Source organism: Procambarus clarkii, chromosome 85, assembly GCF_040958095.1.
Source record: "Procambarus clarkii isolate CNS0578487 chromosome 85, FALCON_Pclarkii_2.0, whole genome shotgun sequence".
In the NCBI taxonomy this organism is placed as follows: domain Eukaryota; kingdom Metazoa; phylum Arthropoda; class Malacostraca; order Decapoda; family Cambaridae; genus Procambarus; species Procambarus clarkii.
In genome coordinates, this window is record NC_091234.1 from 22,584,925 (window position 1) to 22,607,609 (window position 22,685).

General features: G+C 42.2%; 1 protein-coding gene and 1 long non-coding RNA gene across 5 annotated transcripts in view; one reads left to right on the plus strand and one right to left on the minus strand.

The window, feature by feature from the left end:
• The window catches only part of LOC138358683 (uncharacterized), a 274,115-nt gene extending 265,001 nt beyond the window's left edge, over nt 1-9,114 (plus strand). For all 4 annotated transcript variants that reach the window (XR_011225544.1, XR_011225547.1, XM_069316834.1 and 1 more), the window contains one exon: nt 9,018-9,114. Coding sequence is in view for 2 of the 4 variants with exons in the window: in XM_069316834.1 (XP_069172935.1) it covers nt 9,018-9,039 (22 nt within the window). In the remaining 2 variants the exon portion in view is untranslated. The remainder of the gene's footprint in view (nt 1-9,017) is intronic.
• On the minus strand, nt 8,942-12,963 carry LOC138358684 (uncharacterized). Its single transcript, XR_011225550.1, has 5 exons — nt 12,814-12,963; nt 11,580-11,798; nt 10,517-10,570; nt 9,644-9,703; nt 8,942-9,083 (listed from the first exon to the last, which is right to left on the minus strand). It is a non-coding gene; the product is annotated as an uncharacterized lncRNA (long non-coding RNA).
• Between the last annotated feature and the right edge of the window lie 9,722 nt (nt 12,964-22,685).

Sequence of the window (22,685 nt, forward strand, 5' to 3'; positions counted from 1 at the left end):
GGCCAGCTGCTTTGTTCTTACCGAGCTCCTTGAGCATTTTTTCCACTTCGTCTCTAGACACCTCTATGTGTTCTATGTTGTTCTCTGGAATTCTTATTGTATCTGGTTCCCTAAAGATTTCATTTTGTACAAACACACTTTGGAACTTTTCGTTTAGTGTTTCACACATTTCCTTTTCATCTTCCGTGAATCTATTTCCCATTTTCAACCTCTGAATATTATCCTTTACCTGCAATTTGTTGTTTATGAATTTATAGAATAGACCTGGTTCTGTTTTACATTTGTCCGCAATCCCTTTTTCAAAATTTCTTTCTGCCTCTCTCCTCACTGCCGTGTAGTTGTTTCTCGCATCTTTGTATCGCTGGTATGTTTGGGGGTTCGGCCTCTTCCTGTATTGATTCCATTTTTGTGTCTTTCGGTCTCTAGCCCTCTCGCAATTTCTATTGAACCAATCCTGTTTCCTAGTTCTGCATCTCTGTTTTATAATAAATTTTTTTGTGCCTTTATCATATATTTCACAAAACTTGCCATACATCTCATTCACTTCCTTGCCTAGCATCAAGTCTGTCCAATTATACTCACTAAAAAAATTTCTAAGGTCACCATAATGTCCTCTCCTGAAGTCTGGTTTTTCAACTGCTTCAACCTCCTTATTTTCTTCCAGCTTATAACGCATTGCATACTTTATTCCCAAAAAGACATGGTCACTTTTACCCAAGGGAGGAAGGTACTGAATGTCAAATATCTCTTCCTCCTTCCTGGTAAATATCAAATCTAGCATGGAGGGAACGTCCCCTTCCCTCATCCTCGTAGCTTGTTTAACATGTTGATACAAGAATGTTTCCAGGATGAGGTCTACAAATTTACAGGTCCAAAAATCTTCTGTTTTAGCTTCATATGCTTCCCAGTCTATGGATTTCAAGTTGAAGTCACCGACTATCAACAGTCGTGATCTATCGTTATCCGCTCTCGCTATAATCTCTCTCATTATTGTTATAAGACCTTCACGTTTACTATCTAGCTCCTCCTTTGACCATGTGCTGCTTGGCGGTGGACTATATGCATTTATCATCATTAGTTTATCATCCTCATAGCATATCTCTAGTGCTATTATGTCAACTTCTTGTGGATTGGCAGTCATTATTTCCTTCACCTTTAGGTGTTCTTTTACCAGCACAGCAACGCCACCGCCTTTCCTAATTTTTCTGTCCCGTCTCCAAATTGAGTAGCCCCTTGGGAATATGACCTCATTTAAAATTACATCTTCAAGTTTTGTCTCCGTGAGTGCAACAATGTCTGGTGTCTGCAGCTGTATTACATCACTTAACTCCAGTATCTTCGATCTCACTCCATCTATGTTGGTGTATGCAATCTTCAGGAACTTGTTCCCCCTCTCCTTATTCTTCACTCCCCCTCTCTCTATTGATTTTGTTGGTTTGCCTTTATGTACCACTTTACTGGTTTGCCTACCCCTATCACTTTGTAGAAAAAAGAATTGATTTCTTCTTCATTCCTGCTCTCATTTAAATGTTTTGCCTCGGCGAGGTTCAGTTTCAGCTTCTCTCTATCTACTTTTGAAAGATCTCGTCTTAATGACCACCCTTTCCCATCCTCATCCCTTTGCAATTTTCTAGCATTCCTTAGTACTTCTTCCATCTGTTTGGCACCGTTTAGGGTGATCCTCAAAGGTCGATCTTTCCCTTTTACGTACCTGCCTATTCTCCTGTAGTCGCACACATTCTCTCTGTTTGTAAGACCTTCCACGAGGCCAACAATTTTATCTACTACTTTAGCTTCTTCTACAGCTCTTTCTGACCTAGATGTTATCGCCTTTTCTTTGCAGCCAAAAATGATCAGGGACTTACTCCGATCAACTGTGTTTTGCACCAACTTCGGGTTAGATGCCAATTCTTTCCTCACTTCTAGCCTAATGTTTGTTTTATCTTGGTTGCTGCAGTGTTTGACTTCCTTTACTGCTTCTTCTATTTTTTCCTTCTCCTTGGCCACTTGTGCATAAGTGAGTTGCATATCTTTCTTGCACTGTTCTATTCCCTGTGTAACTTCCTCCATCTGTGCTGACAAAAGCTGTTTCTCCTGTTGAATTTCCTTGCCTAACCTATTGTAGTCATTTATGTTTAAATTTACTTTAACTTCTTCCAAAGCTATTTTTAAGAGTTTATTTTCTTCTTCCATGGCTTTGCAATTTGTTTCCAATTGATTCTTATCCTTGCGCAAGTCTTTCACTAAACCCTCAAGACATAAAACTTTGCTATTCAAATGGTCATTACTTTCTTTCAATTTACTAATTATTTCTACATGAGAGTTCACTATAGTATCTAAATTTACCAACTTGTTATGTAGACTACTAATATCAATGCTTTCTTCATTGAATCCCTCAAAATCAAGCTCTGTTTTGTTTTTCCCCTTGCCAGTGGCCATCTGGAATGTTCTTCTCTGCACTGTAAACACTAGGGCAACTTTTTCTCATCCGATTTTTCACTTCCCTTAGCACTTTCCTGTTATCTCACCTATTTTTCAAGAGCACTATACCTTTATGTTCTCTGGGACACCACTCACTACCATCAACCTGTACTACAATACTTAGGATTGTTGAAATATGCTGGAGCTCCTCTGCTGCAAGTGTTGACCCTAGGGGTGTCACCTTTTGAATCATTTGAAGTTCTTAAATGAGCGTGCGGACACTGCCGCTAAGGAAGCTATCCGTACCTGTCCCATCTCCCGTAAAGGTATTCCTTATTATGACTTTTACCCAGTTATTCATTTCCCCATTCTTGCCCGTTGTCAGGGTTGTTGGTCTTCTGTTACTGGTAACAAACTGCGTGCTCTTAAGAGTAGTGTGTTCTCGTGGCCTTCCTCGTACCACCGTAACCGGTGGTGGGAAACGGCTCTGGCGGGGTTGTATATTGGTCATACACGTTTAACTCACGGGCACTTAATGGAGCGCTGCCCTGCTTCTTATTGTCCAAACCTTTGTCTCTACATGTCCTGACTTCCAGGACTTACGTGTCTTGCTTCCCGACCATCCCTCACTGTCAATTGTCCCTCGATAAAATTCTTGGTAAATTCAATACCTTTGATATTGTTCGCCGTATGCGTTTTTGTTCTTGTATTGGCGATGTTGGTGATATTTAGCGCACTATGATTATCCCACACATTTGATGGTTTGATAATTACTGTACTGTACAGTACTTTGGTTTGGAATGTATCAAATAAAGTTGTTTCATGTATTCAAATGTGTGAGAAAATCCACTGGGGCTGTGAGATGAAGCGAACCTGTAACAAAGGCATTGCCAGTTGCATACTCTACCACCACTGATGGTAAAAGTCTTACAACTGGATATCTTGTGTGACGGGTTATGGTATCACAGCTATACTGAACCAAGATGGTATGGCTCTCCCTCACATAAATGAAAGAAATGCTGCTATTGGCCTTGCAGTGTGTAAGTTGCAGGTGGAAACAAATGAAAATTATCAAATAAATAAACAATTTACTGAAATAGTAATGAACAAAAATAACACATGACAATACTTGACTATCATGTAATGCAAAGGTGAACAAGTTAGTATGACCTTAAATGCAAAAAATAAACTATAAGCAATGAATAAAAGTATGAAGATATACTGGTGTTCTGAAGACAGCTACCATACCACCATGGCATCAGTCACACGACGTTGGCTGGAAGCGGACGACAGGTTAGAGACACGAAGGTGATCCTAGAGCACTAAGGGAGTGATTGCCTCTCCAGGGAGGCAGCGCTCTTTATATAGTCCGGCGGTGATGCCTCGTCCAGTGTCAACACGAGGTGGACATCTGGTCAACTAGCAAACTGCTCGTTGTGGCTGGCGGTGCCTTTGTGTTGAGCTGTACCACTGTCAGTTGAAGGCGGCTAACTGCTTGTTTGTGGGGACAAACTGCCAGTTAACAGTGGCGCCCGGCTTGCCTCTGAGTCGTACCAGGCCGTGCCAGGCCCTGGGGGGTATGGAGAGGTGGCAGGACTGATGACTCTTCTGGGCTGGTGTAGATGTATACTTCCAGTGCAGAGGCATTGAAGGTGAAGGGAAAAGGCAGTTCCACTGCTATGCAGGGGATTCACGTGACACTTGTGAAGCCACAGAAAGTCTGGAGGCCCTACTGAAGCCAGTCCAAGTATTAAATAAAACCCCTGAAGTACGCCGGTGAAGGGTAAAGTGAAGGGTGAAGCAAGACCGTATGCCCCAACTTCAGGTACACAGAAAATCACGTTTTGGTCCCGCCTCTCAACTGTGTATTTGAAGTTGGGGCGTATGGTGTTGAACTGCTTCAGCCTTCACCTGAGTGCTTGTAGGGCTTACGTAAGACGTTGACTCAAGGAGTGGCCTCAAAACTTGCTGTGATTTATGGGGAAATCCGGTTGTAAGACTTTTACAAAGTCAGTAATATACTGTAGTAGAGTATGCAGCTGCCAGTGCCTTGGGCAAGGGTTTACGTCGCCTCACAGCTCCAGTGGATTTTCTGCTTGGTGTATATCAGGTTGTGATTTTGTGTGTGTACCGTATTGTTATGATCGCCGTCTGATAAGTCCTTTCTGGCCTCAAGAGTCATTGTTACCCACCTAGAAAGATTGCAGATGGCCAAAGCAGTTATTTAAGTTAAGAAGGGACAAGTCTTAAACAGAATTTTGCATAATATTTGACTGTAAAGGGGTAAATTGAGGTAGATTGAAAAACAAAATGGTGAACCGGGCAGGCGGTACTCACAATTAGGCGAGTACACTCGGGAACTTTTAAAGTGCAACCAAACATGCTTTAGGCTCTCACAACAAGAGGTGAGTGGTGGTGGCTCAGGTGCTCAGCCAATCAGAGCACCTAAGGAGGGAGGGCAGGAGTGACAAGGGGGTGGTATGTGGAAGTTTGGTGACAGTTGTGTGTAGTTTGTTCATCTTCATTGTAAGTTTCATGGCTTGGTGTGCATTTCCCTAGTAAATTTAATTAGGGAAAAATTCAGGTGTTTGATTGTTTAAATCAACTTTTTAAATGTTGAGTTGTTAAAGCCTCAAAGTGCATGGAGTTGGTTTGGGAGTATGGCATCCTCATGCTGTTGCGTGCTCGCGTGAGGTAGCAAAGGCGATGTAAAGTTGTGGGGTGTACATGCTTGGGACGTCCTCTCTCGGGATGGCTGGTGTTAGACCTGTGTGTTTGTCGGTTGTTGAAAAGCCGTCATCCTTTGCTGTTGTGGTATTGATTTTACATTGTTCATCTTGTAATTAATACTGTAGTGCGATATCTAGGGCTACCATTTGTAGGTTTAAAATGTCTAATACAAACAGTTGTCCAATGAGTTTTAATAGGAAATATCATCCACCAAGCACCATTGTACAATTATATTAATTGATAGTATATGGATTGTGCAGAACTGCTTAGAATGATCTTTAACACTTGGCTATATTGGTCATGTCAAATACCTGCACGGTGAATGCTCAAAGACCCTTTCTTTATTCAGTGTTGTCACATACCTCATGGGGGTATGGATAGGCAAACACTCATTCGGTTAAACTTGCCTTGTAGTACTTTCAGAGCTCAGTAATTTGGAATCTGGTTAGCACTTTCCAAATAAATTGACCTTTAAAGTGAATTCCTATTTAGGTTTAAAACATTATACCGAATGAGAAACTCGGATTATATAGCCGAACACCAGAAATGTTGTTATTCAATTTGGTTGCCTAAAGCACATTCAAGGACTACACATTACATGGCATTCCAGGATTCCTCTATACCTTGCCTTATGCTGTAAACATTGCCACAGCCCTGTGTTTTATTGATTTAAATGGCCACAGGGAGGCATACAACACTGCAGATTATGATGTCATTAGTTATCCACTGTGCTGACAAGTGGGCTGACTGTTGTTCGTTGACACCTGTATCGTGCTTCAATTTAATCGCCAGGAGATCACCCTCTCACTAGACTCGTCTGTAGGAAGTACAGTATAGTATCTCAAATTACTTTGGATCATAAATAGCATAAGACTTGGGGGTAGGAGAGGGTTGCAGTGTTTGTCATGGCTCTCAGTTGTTCCTGGTATTAGGCAATTTAGTTCTGGAATCATTTTTGTTGGCCAATGTTAAACTTTTTCGAAAGTAGATGTTTTTCTGAAAGGGAAGGGGGGGGGGGGGACCTCTATGCTTGGATACAGTTATCTAAGTGAATACTTAGACTTATACAGTAGAATAACTACCTTCTTTTCCTTAGTCAAAAAGGTTGCTTGTTTATTTCTAGGGACTTGTATTTTCTTTTATTTTTAACTGCAGCAACTTTCAGTGAATGATAGATTCTTACTGAAAGGACCTTTACTTCATTGTTGTTGCTTTATGGTCATCTCATTGTGTACAGGGATTCCGCGAAGCTTTTGGGGTTAGTCTTTGACACTCGTTTGTCTTGGTCAGCCCATATCTCTTGCCTCCAAGTTGAATGCTCTAAGGCCCTTAACCTCCTTAAGGTTTTGTCCCATACTTCTTGGGGAGCGGATAGGTGCACGCTCCTCTATTTGCACTCCTCTCTTGTCCTGTCTAAACTCGATTATGGTTGCCCAGCATACTCTTCTGCTTCTCCTTCTACTCTTCGCCGTCTTGATGCTTTGCACCATACTGGGTTGCGTCTCGGCTCTGGTGCCTTTCGTTCGACTCCCGCCCTTAGTTTGTATGTTGACACTGGCTTTCTCTCTCTTCAGGACTGCCGTGATCACTACTGTCTTCGCTATCTTGCGCGGTCCTTCCAACATCCTTCCTCTCGCCTCTGTCGTGCATTGACTTTTCCTCCTGTGGTTCCTGTTCCTCTTCATTGTCTCCCACTTTCTGTCCAGTTATCTCGCTTACAGGATTCTCTTTCTGTTCATATTTCTAATGTTTCTCCTCATATTGTTCCTTCATTACCTCCGTGGAGAGTCCCCCTTCCCAAGTTTTGTACGTCCTTGACTTGTATTACTAAAGCCTTTACCCCTCCTACAATTCTGAAAAGCCTCTTCCTTGAGCACTTCGCACTCCCACTCTATTTCCATCTTCCCTGATGGGTCTAAGTCTGCGGATGGTGTGGGCTACTCTGTTGTTTTTCCTGACCGTACTTACATGTGTCGCCTCCCTTCGGAGGCTAGCGTCTTTACAGCAGAACTTTATGCTATTCTCTATGCTCTTTGTCTCTTGCTTTCTCATTCTCATTCCTCCTTTGTGGTTGTAGTTGATTCTCGTAGTGCCCTCATGGCTCTAGGGTCCTTTAATCCTGTCCATCCGGTGGTCATTGAGATTCAACATTGGCTGTTTCTTATTTCTAGTAAATTTAAATCAGTAGAGTTGTGCTGGGTTCCCAGCCATATTGGTGTTTCAATGAGCGTGCGGATGCTGCCGCTAAGGAAGCTATCCGTTCTTGTCCCATCTCCCATAAAGGTATTCCTTATTCCGACTTTTATCCTGTTATTCATTCTTCCCCGTTGGCAGGGTTGTTGGTCCTCTGTGGTTGGTAACAAGCTGCGTACTCTCAAACTTAGTGTCCCCCCGTAGCCTTCCTCCTACCACCGTAACCGGCGGTGGGACACTGCTTTGGCACGGCTGTGGGTTGGTCATACCCGCTTAACCCACGGTCACTTAATGGAGCGCCGCCCTGCTCCTTATTGTCCGAATTGCATTGTCCCTCTTACAGTTGTGCATATCCTTGTTGAATGTCCTGACTTCCAGGACGAGCGTGTGTCTTGCTTTCCGACCGTCCCTCGCAGTCACTTGTCCCTCGATAGAATTCTAGGTGAATCGGATACTTTTGATATCGTTCGCCTTATGCGTTTTTGTTCTCGTATTGGCATTCTTGGTGATATTTAGCGCCCTCTGATGGTGCTACATGGCCTTCCCGGTTTGGTAATTACCTTACCTTCATTGTTTCATTTTAATGTGGTAGTTGTGATATGGATTGTTCTGGCTCACGTGCAAGGTCTTGGATTTTTTTTGTTTTATATTAAGAAATTGCCAGTCTTGTTACTATTTGTAGAGTTAGAGATCTGCATTAAGGCCTCAATATTATATTCTTTATAACATGTTATCAGCAATTTTTGTGGTTGGTAATAGTTAGATTAATGTCAGTGATGTATATGACAAGGGTTAAGACCCCTTGTGGTACGACAGCATTTTTACCAGTCATTTCTTTAACAAATGAAAGGGTCCTCATAACCATTCTTTTGTCCTTTCTACCATGTACCTGTTTGTTGCTTCTTGGTCTTTCATTTGGTACTTTGGCTATTAAAACAATGGCCTTTGGTAATGTTGCAATTACCATTTCTAAAAAAAATGAGTAGGTTCATTAGGCAGGGTTTGTTTTTAGCAAACAGTTTTTAAAAAAAAAAAATTCCATTCCTTCAGGACCTTGCAGATGTTAGGTCAAACTAATTGACAGTAATCTGTTTTGCCCTTTCAAACAAAGATGGTTTTAATCTAGATAAAATATTTCATTATATCTGACAAGTTTGGCAGACAAATCATTTAAGAGCTTTGATTAAATTTAAGTTGCCAAAGACTTTGAAGCATCTATACAACATGGTTTTCAATGTCACTTTTCGAATGTATTGTAAATTTAACAATGATCTTTAGTTAATTTAATCATAATTTGTACAATACTTAGGTGTTGCATAGCTTTAAATTTACTTTCAAATATGAAAACTAAAATATTGACTAAAGTTTCTTCCACTTAAATATTGCAAATTAGTCTGAAATATTAGTCAGTTTATGTAAATTGAATAGGTAGTCCACTTTTACATCTTTTCAATGCATTTTGCATGCACCTATGTAACAAGTTACAAATAGGTGTAAATTTTACCAAGTATTTATTTTTCAAAGTAAAAAAATTTCAGATGTTTAAACATTACATCAATAGTAGTAAACAATTTCCAGGATAAGGTATATAAAGTAGTTTCATTAAAATTGTTTTATTTAATAAGTTTTACATATAGTATTTATAATACATCTAATATTTATTACTGTTTCAGGTTGTGGGACAGATGCTCCTAGATGAACAAGATCCAAAAGGCCAAGACAACTCCAGAGACAATCACCTGTAAAAGAAAAATAAACATTAAACAGGGACACTACTTTTATTATCACCAATGCCTAATAATAAGCCCAAAAAATCCTAACAGCCTATCTTTCAAGATAGGCTCAGCAAGGCCTATCCCTTCCTCTGGTTTTAGTGCAGAGCTTGTTCCCTGAATGGGTGCATTACATCCACCACTTTAGTGCCATCAACACATTGTGCATATGCTTTACTCAAAGCACTGTACAATGCATGCTAGGCACTAAAGCTTTAGATGCATCCACCCATTCAGCAAACAAGCCCTGTGAGGATTAACAATGTAACCATTGTTAAGGGTCCCTAAACCTATGCAAATCTAGTCCATCTATTAGATGGGTAGTAGAGCAAAGCTCTGAAAAAGCCAAGCCAGGGAAATCTGCAAGACTGCCTGGTCCCCTTTTATGAAATGGGGTAGGATCAGTACAAACTGCATCATCCCTGTGGGTTGTAACAGTAGGACATGGTTACACACCTATAAATGGACTAGATAAGAGAATTAAGATTAGGTCATTGATATAGCTAAAACATCAAGTTCAAACTCACCCACTTTTGTAGAGTAAAGGAGACTCACTCCAAGCCAGTCCATGCATCAATCACTTTCACCTGAAAAATATTTCAACAAATTAATTTCAGATTTAAAGCCAATCTTTCTTTACTTTTCAAATTAGCATTCAGTAGTTTACAAATTCTGATGGAAAAAATTGCTTTAAGGAATTTACCTTTCCTACATATTCTAGTAGCAGTAGTAAATATCTAATTTAGCAATATAAATATATATGGCATCAATTTGCCAAGTTTCAGTAAATGTCATTTGAGAAACTATCCACAACTGCACTTCAATGGCAATTTACATTTATCTTTAGCCAATGCTATATTGTTTAAGTTATTACTTATTTTTACTTTTATGCAAATCTATTCAGATTAACCTTTACTACAACTCGCCTGATTCTGTTTAAGCAATTGGGACTTTTGGACTTTCCAAACCACATTCTGGAAAACTATATAAATTTAAAACCAAGCTAAAGTAAACATTAAATGTTTTTTTTTTACTTTCAAGGGAAAAATACCATCACTTAGAACAAAACTTTTCCTGCCATTAACTTTATTTGACTCATGATTACCCTTAACAGTGTTATACATTTAATGTTAACTAAACAAGATTTATATTTCATTAAAATTATTAATAAAACACCCTCAACTATGCTGTTTAAGATCTAATGCCCCACATTACAATTTTCACAATTTCAACATACCATTCTATTCAATACATTCCTGAAAGGACTAAACTTGCAGATATGGTACCTACTAGCCTAAGCCTAGACTTCCATACCCATTCAATTTCCATACCCTAATATTTAATAGGTTTTTAGCAATTAACTTCTACCCTCTAATTCCAATGTACACAACACTACTTACTGTAGATCTGCAAGTATTTTCCTGCAGCTCTTTGTTGCCAGGACCTTCCACAACCTGTCATGTGAACAGCAAATATTACTAAAAAGTTATTTGCATAGCGATGTTATTTTGTTCATACCTGTACCACCAGTTTAACAGTTGCCGTTTTAAATGGCACACTAACTATCTTATTGTCCCATCTTTATTAATTACAAACAACGCTATAGTCATTTCAAGTCAACATCCTATACAAATTTTATTTTCCAACAACTTTAGTCATGAACATTTTTCTGGAACATTGCAAAAACTTTAATTTAACAACCATGTATAACATTTGAATAAAAGCAATACAAAATTTATATATACAAATTATTATTCTTTTGCAACCACTGCTTACTACTAGGGGGACAAATTCTGTTGAATTATGTACCAAGCTTTTTAGTCTGAAAATTCATAATTAACCCAACTATACCACCAAGACAATGTGATTTTACTAAATTTAGTAATATTTTTACACTAGCAACTATACAAGGCCATATTCTCTCCAGTTATCACCACACTTCAGCAGGTGTAAGGTTCTATCTCCCCCATCTGCAGCACTCATGACCACACTTGGTCTTTATTATAAATTACTTTATGAACCCGATACAGTACTGTTAATGGATTAAATGTTGTGGGAACAATTTAGCTACAGTTCTGCCAAAGGAATGATTAATACACCATGCAAGCCAACTAATATTAAAATTAGAAATATTTATTAAAAGCAGAAGTTTTTATCATATGGGATGTTATTTTAGAAGAATGGGTGGTGTGGTGGTTATGTTATGGTTGAGTAACATGGTACAAGAGGGTAAGGTAAGTTAACCTTCAAAAGTTATCCTTGTCTACAGCATTTCGTTTTTAATTAACTATGTAAGGGGGAGATTCTGAATAGCAAGTGCCAATAGGCACTGCCACTGGCTTATGGCAAAAGATTCTGTAGCAATAGAACTATAAGCCACACTTTCTCCCCCCCCCCCTTCCTCCCAACTGTTCAGTGTCAGGAGGGGGGGGGGGAGGGGTGTCCATTTACTGTACCACTTACATTTTAGTGTGGGCTTCATCCACTATTCTGATGTTAGCTGGAACATTTGTGCCAGCTGCTAGTTTGAAAGGGAGGCATACCATGTGCCAATTCAGGAAGCTTTCCACGTTCCTCACTGCATGTCAGCTCAGGACCTCACTACCATGTTGGGAGGCAGTTGAAGACTAACCAATCAATATCCCAGGCTGGAGAGCAGTGCCAGCTCTGAGAATTTACCACCTGCAAAAAATTTAATACTCTTAACAATCTACACCATCTATCTCTTCTTTACCTAGCCCCCAAACCTTACATTTGTCAGCATTAAACTGCATCTGGTAGTCTTAACCATTTCAAAACTATACAGGGCATCGGTATTTTTTATTTACCAATTCTGCAACTATTGCAGTCTAAACCATAATCTTGCGAATAACGAGGTCCAAGGAGAGCTTTTAGGCACTACTTACAACACTTCTCCCAACTTAACCCCATTTATACTAATTTCCTTTGGTATAGCCATGACCTAATCAACTTCAGTCAGCATTCCCAATGATCCGAGCCCCTATCAATTTTCCGCCACTATCAAAATCTCTGCTTAAGTCAAGGTACACAAAATCACAAACCTTATCACCATTTCCTCAACTATGGAACCTAATCCATGAACATTTAGTAATAAAACTATGCGATTCATGTATCTAGTCATGTTTCTCAAAAAGAGTAGAGAAATGGCACTTGCAATGTTAGATTCTAGTAACATTGGTCACTAACTTAAGCGTTAAAGTTAACTCAAACTTTTCCTTTTAAAACTTGCTATATTAAGAACTTTCCACGACCGGCCTTTACCCGACATAATTAGGGTAAAAACGGTATATTAAATGCAGTAAAACTACGGTAAATTCAATATGATAAACTTGCATTCTTTAAGCATGGGCTGCATAGTAAGTGAACTAAACTAAATGTTAAGCACCCTGGCAAACCACTTCGTCCGGCTAGAATTTTTAGATTAGATTAAAAGAACACCCTCCCTGGTAACGGCTGAACTAGTTAACCAAATACAAATATTTAGGTAAAATACTTTCATAAAACCCGTCTACTTCCCCCACCAGTAGACTTGTTCAGCTAAAGGCATAATGTAATGTTCCACTTTAGTAAATAAAGACTTAAAAAAACACTACACCATCTGTGTAGTTACCGGTTACCTGACATTCTACGCTTAAAATAACCCATCTATTCCCCATAATTGTTTGATATAACTTACCTCTCACCCGCTGGTCGAGTACACAGCAGTATATATCCTCCTCCATCACTCACCGCGTGGATACTATTTCACTCTGGCCGCAAATTGCCTCAAATCACCTACGTTGTCCATAAACATATATAGAAGAGCAACTGACCGTAACGTACACCCGTATAGCGATCATCACATAACGTGGGAACATTTGTAGTACTGCTGTCAAAACATAGATGGCGCCAGGACAAACAGTAATTCCTATGGACTCGGATACAAGACACTCCGTACATTGACAACATCACACACTAATATTTTTACCACTTCGGACACCAGCTTTAGACGTTTCGCATATGTGTACGTGTTCCATATTAAAACGACAATATAATACTATTAACAATTAAAATCTTCTATTTAACAGGCATATAGTTATTAAATGAAGTTTAGTGATGTAATAGACATAATCCGGAGTTGGTAAGGACGCCGCCCGCCAGCGTAAACACAACACACCCGAATGCCCACAAACACGATACAACGCACAAAACACAACACTTCTGTCAGTTTTTTGATAAACTCCTTTTATATTTATTATGTGATAGTTATACTTGCATAAAATGATAACTATTATAGGTAAGCGCCTAATATTTAATATTAATCAATAAAAAAGAAGTCAGAAGCCACACGCCTGTCTGTACATGTCTTTTGTGTAAAAGTATTTTGGGCGCTCATGTACTTGTGCGCTAGCTGGCGTTCACAACTGTTCTCGCCTACAAGCATTAGAATTAAACAAACGAATTTATTTTTTCATTTATATACAAGAAGAGAAGGCTACTCTTGAGTCTGTAATATTCATCTGATCACTGGTCTCCCATTTGGTCCTCATTGATTTATCTTACTATTATTGAATGTCAATAACCGTATTATGCAATTTCAATTTCTTCTATTTCTTTCTTTATTATGCACCCCATACCCATCCCGTGGGCGATGGTGTAAAGGATTACAGAGGCACATAGTCGGTTCAGGAACTGAACCCTCTAGTTCGGTTAGCTAAGCAACTAAGCAAGTAACAGTGTTTGACGCTAGTTACAAAATTATTGATGTTGTATACACATGTACACACACTCATACATACATGTACACACACACACACACATATATATATATATATATATATATATATATATATATATATATATATATATATATAGATATATGTCGTACCTAGTAGCCAGAACGCACTTCTCGGCCTACTATTCAAGGCCCGATTTGCCTAATAAGCCAAGTTTTCCTGAATTAATATATTTTCTCTAATTTTTTTCTTATGAAATGATAAAGCTACGCATTTCATTATGTATGAGGTCAATTTTTTTTATTAGAGTTAAAATTAACGTAGATATATGACCGAACCTAACCAACCCTACCTAACCTAACCTAACCTATCTTTATAGGTTAGGTTAGGTAGCGGAAAAAGTTAGGTTAGGTTAGGTAGGTTAGGTTGCCGAAAAACAATTAATTCATGAAAACTTAATGCAAGGCCCGATTTGCCTAATCCCTGAAATGTATTTACATTATCGTCTACATCTGTCTTTATTCTGAAATAAAAACCTTTGACGTTACTTTGCATATATGTACATTAATTATAAAATTGATTGGCTTGTGTGCAGGCCTTCACACTCCCTGAGCGAGCCATCAAGTAAATGCCTATGCCAAGTTTTATGCCTATAAAAAGGCATATATCTTCACTTTCACTTCAGTTATATTTATACCAAAGTATTAACATGCAGCTTATATGTCTTTCTGATGACATAAAAAACTTCGTTTTTTACAATATCTAGATTCAATTAACATTGATTTTCAAAAGGTCATAGTTCCCATCGAAAGGGTGAGCTTTGGCCAAGAAGCCTTGATTAAAATATGAATATTTTTCCTCTCTAATAAGGTATAATCTCTGTGATGCATTAACACATACTATTTTATATCTGCCTTTCTGATAACATATATAAATATAATCTTTATTTGTGAATATTTGTTAATTAAGCAATATATTAGAGAGCGTGTAGGGTTCGGTGTTCTATGAACGAAAAGGACTGGAGTAGTTTAAATAGCGAACGCATACCAACGAATAACGCTAGTATCTATATAACAAATTTATTGTCTATGTGGAATTGATTTAACTTCCAGACACTTTTTTTAATAAATATTAAATATTTTGTGGCTGTTTATGATAAATATTATTATAAATACACATTCTACTTATTAATATTACCAATTAAATTTGCGACAATTTGAGCCATGAAATACGACGACTGGATCACTGTGTACAGGAGGCTGATATGGCAGCAAACACTCTCCAGGCGACCATATATCTTGGATAAGTCGCTCCACATAATTGTCGCTTGGACCGTCGACTTCCTATGGCGTCACCTCTCACATATTTACGTCTCATTTCGTTATGAAATTAGATTATTTCAGAGTAAAAATAGGTTTGATCATGTTCTACGTGTAGCACCAACATTATAGTAAGTAAATATACCATATTTCTTCATTACTTACGTAATGCTAGGACGATTTGTGTAGTTTTGGGCCGATTTGGGTAATTCTATGGACCCGGCTCCACCGGCCAGACAAACAGCTGTGACGAACAAGCAGGGCTGCACCAGCAAGACAAACGACTGGGACGAACAAGCTAGGCTACATCAGCCAGACAAACGTCTGGGACGAACGAGCTGGGCTACACCAGCCCGACAAACGTCTGGGGCGAACAAGCTGGGCTACACCAGCCAGACAAACGTCTGGGACGAACAAGCTGGGCTACACCAGCCAGACAAACGTCTAGGACGAGCGAGCTGGGCTACACCAGTCAGACAAACGTCTGGAACGAACGAGCTGGGCTACACCGGCCAGACAAACGTCTGGGACGAACGAGCTGGGCTACACCAGCCAGACAAACGTCTGGGACGAACGAGAATGTGGAATGACCTTCCCAACCATGTTAAAGACTGTACCTCTCTCAACCAGTTTAAGTTAAAAGCGAAGCTATGCCTAATAAATTCCCTGTAACCTACCTTACCCTTCTATTGTCAACCAATGTCTGTTTTTTTCTTTAAAGAGCGCTGTTTGTCGACATAATTGTATTTGTGCTGCTTTTTCATCTATGTTTTCATTTCTTGTTTTCATTCTACTCATTATGCTCAATTAGTATTAAGCTTGTCATTTAAGTTTATCATGCCCGAAACGCTTTGCGTAATAGTGGCTTTAGGCATTGTATGTACTAGCTATACCTATAAGTTAAACAATCCTTGTAAATATTTATTGTATGTATGTACCTTACCTAAATAAAATTGTATTGTATTGTATTGTTGTTGTTGTAGCTAGGCTACACCAGCTAGACAAACGTCTGGGACGAACGAGCTAGGCTACACCAGCCAGACAAACGTCTGGGACGAACGAGCAGGGCTACACCAGCCAGACAAACGTCTGGGACGAACGAGCTGGGCTACACCAGCCAGACAAACGTCTGGGACGAACGAGCTGGGCTACACCAGCCCGACAAACGTCTGGGGCGAACAAGCTGGGCTACACCAGCCAGACAAACGTCTGCGACGAACAAGCTGGGCTACACCAGCCAGACAAACGTCTGGGACGAGCGAGCTGGGCTACACCAGCCAGACAAACGTCTGGAACGAACGAGCTGGGCTACACCGGCCAGACAAACGTCTGGGACGAACGAGCTGGGCTACACCAGCCAGACAAACGTCTGGGACGAACGAGCTAGGCTACACCAGCCAGACAAACGTCTGGGACGAACGAGCTGGGCTACACCAGCCAGACAAACGTCTGGGACGAACGAGCTGGGCTACACCAGCCAGACAAACGTCTGGGACGAACGAGCTGAGCTACACCAGCCATACAAACGTCTGGGACGAACGAGCTGGGCTACACCAGCCAGACAAACGTCTGGGACGAACGAGCAGGGCTACACCAGCCAGACAAACGTCTGGGGCGAACGAGCTGGGCTACACCAGCCAGACAAACGTCTGGGACGAACAAGCTGGGCTACACCAGCCAGACAAACGTCTGGGGCGAACGAGCTGGGTTGCACCAGCCAGACAAACAACTGGGACGAACAGGCTGGGCTACACCAGCCAGACAAACGTCTAGGACGAACAGGCTGGGCTACACCAGCCAGACAAACGACTAGGTACGAACAGGCTGGGCTACACCAGCCAGACAAACGTCTAGGTACGAACAGGCTGGGCTACACCAGCCAGACAAACGTCTAGGTACGAACAGGCTGGGCTACACCAGCCAGACAAACGTCTAGGTACGAACAGGCTGGGCTACACCAGCCAGACAAACGTCTAGGTACGAACAGGCTGGGGGACGGACAAACAACTGGGACGAACAAGCTGGGCTACACCGTCCAGACAAACGTCTGAGAAAGAACATGCCGGGCGACACCGGCTGACGCAAAGGCAGCCTTTAGCAAGAAAGCTTTGGGCCTACCCACCGGGGCACCGCCGCCACAAGGGCGCCTCCTGCCCGTGGGCGCGAGGGAGAGGGACAGGAGGAAGCGGAACACAACCCAAGGCAAGCGCTCCACGGAGCGCCATGCCACGTGGGTGATGCCGACCTTGGCATGGGCCCCTAGGGGCGGGCCCTAGGGACAAAGACAACTAAATAACCCAGCCAGGAGGCGTCGCCACCAAGGGTGACGCCAGGACGCTCGCAGGGAGCCTGGCCGGACACGCACGACCAAGCGCGTCACGAACCCTGGCCCCTAGGGACAAGCCTAGGAGACGCAACAAACCGGGTTCCAGGGAAGACGCCTGGGTGGGGGGAAGGAACGGGGGGCTCACCAGCCAGATGGGGGGCTCTCGCCCCCCATCCCTGGGGCGAGAGCTCCACCGAGCTCCAAGCCACGTGGGCGCCGCTTACCGGGCTTGGTCCCCAGGGCTCAGGTCCACAGAAACCAGCCACGTGTCGTCGCCACAGTGGGCGAGCCAGACCACAGTAGGGAGCCTGGCCGTGCACGCACGACCAGGCGCGGGCGAAACATGGCCCCTAGGGGGCAAGCCTAGGGGCACAACAAACCAGGCTCCCGAAAACGCCTGGGAGGGCACACCTGAGACGAATGCTCCACCGAGCATGCATTAGGGCCGGGCCCCAGGACCACCGAAACCTGGCCACATGAGTCGCCGCAGACAACCAGCACACCAGTCCTGACCTGGAGGCGCATCTGCAACCCCAGGCAGGCAAACAGGCGGAAGGCCCAGGGAACTAGCTAGGGCGGTACGAACGGACCGCGAGGGGCGGCGCAAACACACGCCAGCACTGGGGATACTCCTGACTAATTTGAACAGGAAAACTCTTTTACCTTAAGGTTTGCTGAGTAGGGCAGGGAGCCCCTGCCGTACCGACCTGGGATGCCGAAGGCCCCAAAGGATCAGCGAACGTCATATCTGGGACCATAGTAGCGGGGATGGGGTCCCTTTGCTTGAGAAATCTCGTGTACACAGAAAGCAGGCTTGAGAAGCAGCATAGAGTACTGGCCCACGTGTCGATGAGGCGCGGCGCTGAGCGTGGAGCCGCTTCGTGAATCGCGGGCCGTCGGGAATGGAGTGAGGGCGAGACCTCCCTTCCCGCGCTATTTATGCCACCCAGACTGTCCGCACCGCGCCTTGCGGAACGCGGTGCGTAATTGAACATAAGAACAAAGGTAACTGCAGAAGGCCTATTGACCCATACGAGGCAGCTCCAGTCTGCCAATTGTCTCTTCCTTCCCCATCAGAAACTCCACCGCCTTTCGTTTCCAAAAGGCAGTGGCCATTTGCTTAAGTTTCACGTTTAATTTGTTATATTAAGGGACTTTCAATTAGGATTTGTATTAATCTATTGCTTTGCCTCTGCGCCATTAAGTTAATTTCAACTAGGGTACGCTAGTTGCAGTGCATTCGGGTTGGGTCCCCCCCCCATTTTTTTCTCTGGTTATTTCTTCCTATTACACTCGTTTCCCTCATTATATATTCTAAATATTGTGCATTATATTTGACCACCCATTCTTCATCGTTTCGGCAGTACATTAAGATACATTTGGAATGCTACAGAGAAGTTTAGCATGGCCTCGCGCACGGTGTCATGCAAACTGGCCATTCGGCCTTCCATACGGCAAGCATAAGCCAGTCAGTCGCATGATGTCGGCCAGCATGCTGTTGGTCAGCGGTCAGCCAGCATGTTGTTGGCCATACGGTCGCTAACGTTCTTTGGCCATCCGGCCTTCTGGGCTTGTTTACTCTTCTTGTTCCTTCGTCATTGTTGTTTTTTACTACGTAATAGTATTCTATTTAATTTAACCTCATCTATCATTAGGTTAGGGGCCCTTACCTCCAACTGCTATTCCTTTCCCTGTGCTCTGCCCGCTTGGCGCACAACGTCGGCTTCTTATGTTCCCTTTTTTCGCAGCCACGACAAGCCGGAACCCCCCCCCTTCCCCTCCTCACCCTACTGCGGTGAGGAAGAGAACGCGAGCCGGATATTCCTCTTATCACCGTTACAACGCACGCAGCGGCGCCGGGATGCAGCCGCCCAGGGCCTACGTTAATACTATTATCTTCCCTTATTTGCTGGGCTATATTGTAGTATTAATATTATTCCGTATCGTTACTGTCATTCCAGTATTATTTTATCAAGAATATAAATTGTTATTATGGTTTGGCGTTGCTTTCTTAATTTCTTCTATTCTGCGGCACTTGCCGTCATCGGTTATTTACGACATTACATTGTATTCTTACATTGTACGGTTATTTACGACATTGTATTCTTAATATTATCCTTATTAAAGTTACTGGATGCCAGTTCCCTGCCGTCGATTTCACTTTGCTCCTGTTCTAAAAGATGTTGCCGAAGTTCACGGCGTACTAGCTGCGGCTTGCAGACGCTCATTGACAACACAAGACTACACTCAGCGGCCACTTAAGGCAGACTCCTTGGCTTCTATTCAGCTCTATCGCCCGTCTGGAGGCAGAGATGGGATGGAGACCAAGGGTAATGTTCCCCGCTCACATTCTTCATCCGCTTAGGACACAAGCATGTTACAGATTTGGCTTTAAGAATTGGTTCTTATTCCATTTTATTGTTTATGTATATATTGCTTTGTTGTATATACCCGTTCTTGGTATATGTATTGTTTATATTATCAAGATTTATAGTGTTTCGTATTATCCGTTTATATAGTTGCTTTGTGCTTCCTTGCTGTTCTCCTACTGGCTTTCTCCCACCTTTGCTCCTAGCAAAGGTACTTCGCCCTTCCGTTTGCTGGAAGATTCTTAGAATTGTTAGCCCCCTTCATTGCTTCAGTATAGTTATTCGGAAAACTCTTATTCATCCAGGATTGTTTAATTAAGGAATCTCTTAATTCCTGCTGCTGGGCCCCCTCCCCCCGTTTTTTCGTCTCCTCCGTATTGATTCAGCTAGGGTTTACCTCTCGTCTGTGCTCTTGCCTGTCACGATAACACTGCATGCCGCTTCTGCCCACCCTTACTGCCTTATATCTTTCAGCCCGGGGGAGGTGATCTACGCGACAAAAAGTCGACGCACACTCCGACTGGACCAGGTATCGTTTACATGGTCAGGAATCAACACTCTTCGGATCCTACAAGCACAGAGCAGGACGCACGCATACCCTAGCCCAGCGAGCGCCCCCCCCCCGACAAGTTCTACCCGGCCCGTGCCCCAGTGAACAGGCAACACTTCTCCAGGGCACTTAATTCGCGCCGCCCTCGCAGAGCTAGGCTCGCCTCCAGCCGACCACGCCCTTTTACCTTTAGAATTGGCAGGGCCACTCAGCTCTCTTGATGGGCTCGCCAACGGAGATAATGGCGGGTCCAGCAACCAGCTGGAACCCCCAGCTGACTACGTCCGGGACGTTGTTGCTCCGCCACTCTGAGGCCTCCTTGCGGCCAGCGGGCCTCGCCCTTCGGGGGGGGGGGTCCGGCCGCTGGCCTGCGGTGGGGGTGCAGCGCCGGTCCCCAAGTGTCCCGCTGTCCGCAGCTAATCCTTTGCCCAGTCTAGGTGCTAGTAAGAGTCAGGAAACCCTTCTCCTTATTCCTTGGCGGCCGGCCTCACGCCCTGGGAAAACTTCTTCCATTTGTCATATCAGTTTTCCCCAGTCACTAGGTATTTTCTGCCCGCCTGTTAATTCTAGGATATCCCATTTTGTCTTGGTCGGGCTCCGTTAAGTGTTGTGTCTATACACTTTATTTCCCCTTTGTGTCCTGACTGTCATACCTAGTTCTAATTACATTTCTTCTGCCATTAGGTTTCTGCAGAACGTGTTTGCCATGTCACTAGGCTATGCTTACTACTACGGGGGTACATTTTAAGTCAATTTAGTCCTCAGACATGGACATGTTACATTTGTTAATTCCTTAACTTAATTAAGGATTTATTAATTAATTAAGGAATTAATTCCTTAACTTCCTTAAGTTACATTTGTTAATTCCTTATACTTATATTATTTACATGTTCTGCAGAATTTAATTTACTAATAAAATTTTAAGCCCCAATCGGCCTGTGTCTTTTTCCCCCTGGTCAGAAAATACTGAATTTTGTAACTTGCTTAGGTAAATGAATTGTCGGGTTCAGTCCCTGAGCCCATTATGTGCCTCTGTAACCCTTTCCACTACCGCCCACAAGATGGGTATGGGGTGCATAATAAATGAACTAAACTAACTGATGTGAGTTTTGTGATGTCCCTGTTGTTGCCGAGTACTTGCCTCAACCAAATGCCACGCAGCTGGGTTTAGCCATGGCACTTTATTTCTCCTCCAAAGCTATAGCTGAACCCCTTTTATTCTTCTTTTGTCCCCACTTCCAAGCTCGCCCTTCGGTGTGCCTTATCCTGTATATATTCGTTTTCGTGGAGCCTCAGACACTTCAGGTGCTCAAACCTTACACGTCTTCCCTCTGCTGATGAGGTCTTAACTACGACACCTACGAAGACAGTCAGTCCTTGTATAAAGTGTACAGTCACTTAAATTTAACGTAAATTCTTTTGCTTTTGTCAGGTGTTAAGCCAAGTATTTCTGGGTTTTTGTCATTTTTTTATGTACAGATTTTCATTATTTTAAGTAAAGAATTTGTGTTTATTACCTCTTTTTTCCTAGCAACTATATATGCCGTAAAGGACTTAACAAGCAGCTGTATTTAAATTTATTTTAATTTTTTTTTTTTTGCTTTATGCGCATTAGGTATTTACCAGCTGCCAGGGTAGTACTGCTCTACCCACAACATGTTTACTGTTTAATTAACTGATATTTTAGTCACCCTCTAACCATTGATTATAGAGGTAATTTATTTCATGGAATATATTTTCCTCGGTAAAATCCCACAGTGGGGGCAAAATACCAAGTCACAGTGACGTAAGTAACTCGGTAACATAAGAATACATGTGTGATGTTGGAATCATTAAAGCTAAGACATTCATTATGTCCCTGATGGATCAGCTATAAAGGGTGGATTAACAAATGCATAAGTGTATGTTTGACTATATAATTATATCAACTTAAAGACATTTATAAAATATTAAACAAAGTACATTAATCTACTCCTGACTCACCACCTACTGGCAAAACAGTTACACTGACACACCAAGACTTACACCCGCCAGTGTGCAAGCGAAAGTTTTAGCTTTGGCTGCTCGTTACACCTTACAAAAGGATTACAAAATAATAGAAGCAGCAGTGTTGTTTTTGTATATAAAGTGTATGGAGAGACAAAAATGTTAAGTGTGGATTTGAAAGCAGTACTTATCAATATCCCATTTAAGTGTATACATGGAATTATATCCTTGGGCAAGCTGATCCATGTACTTACAGTACTACTGTATTTGATTAAATTAAAAG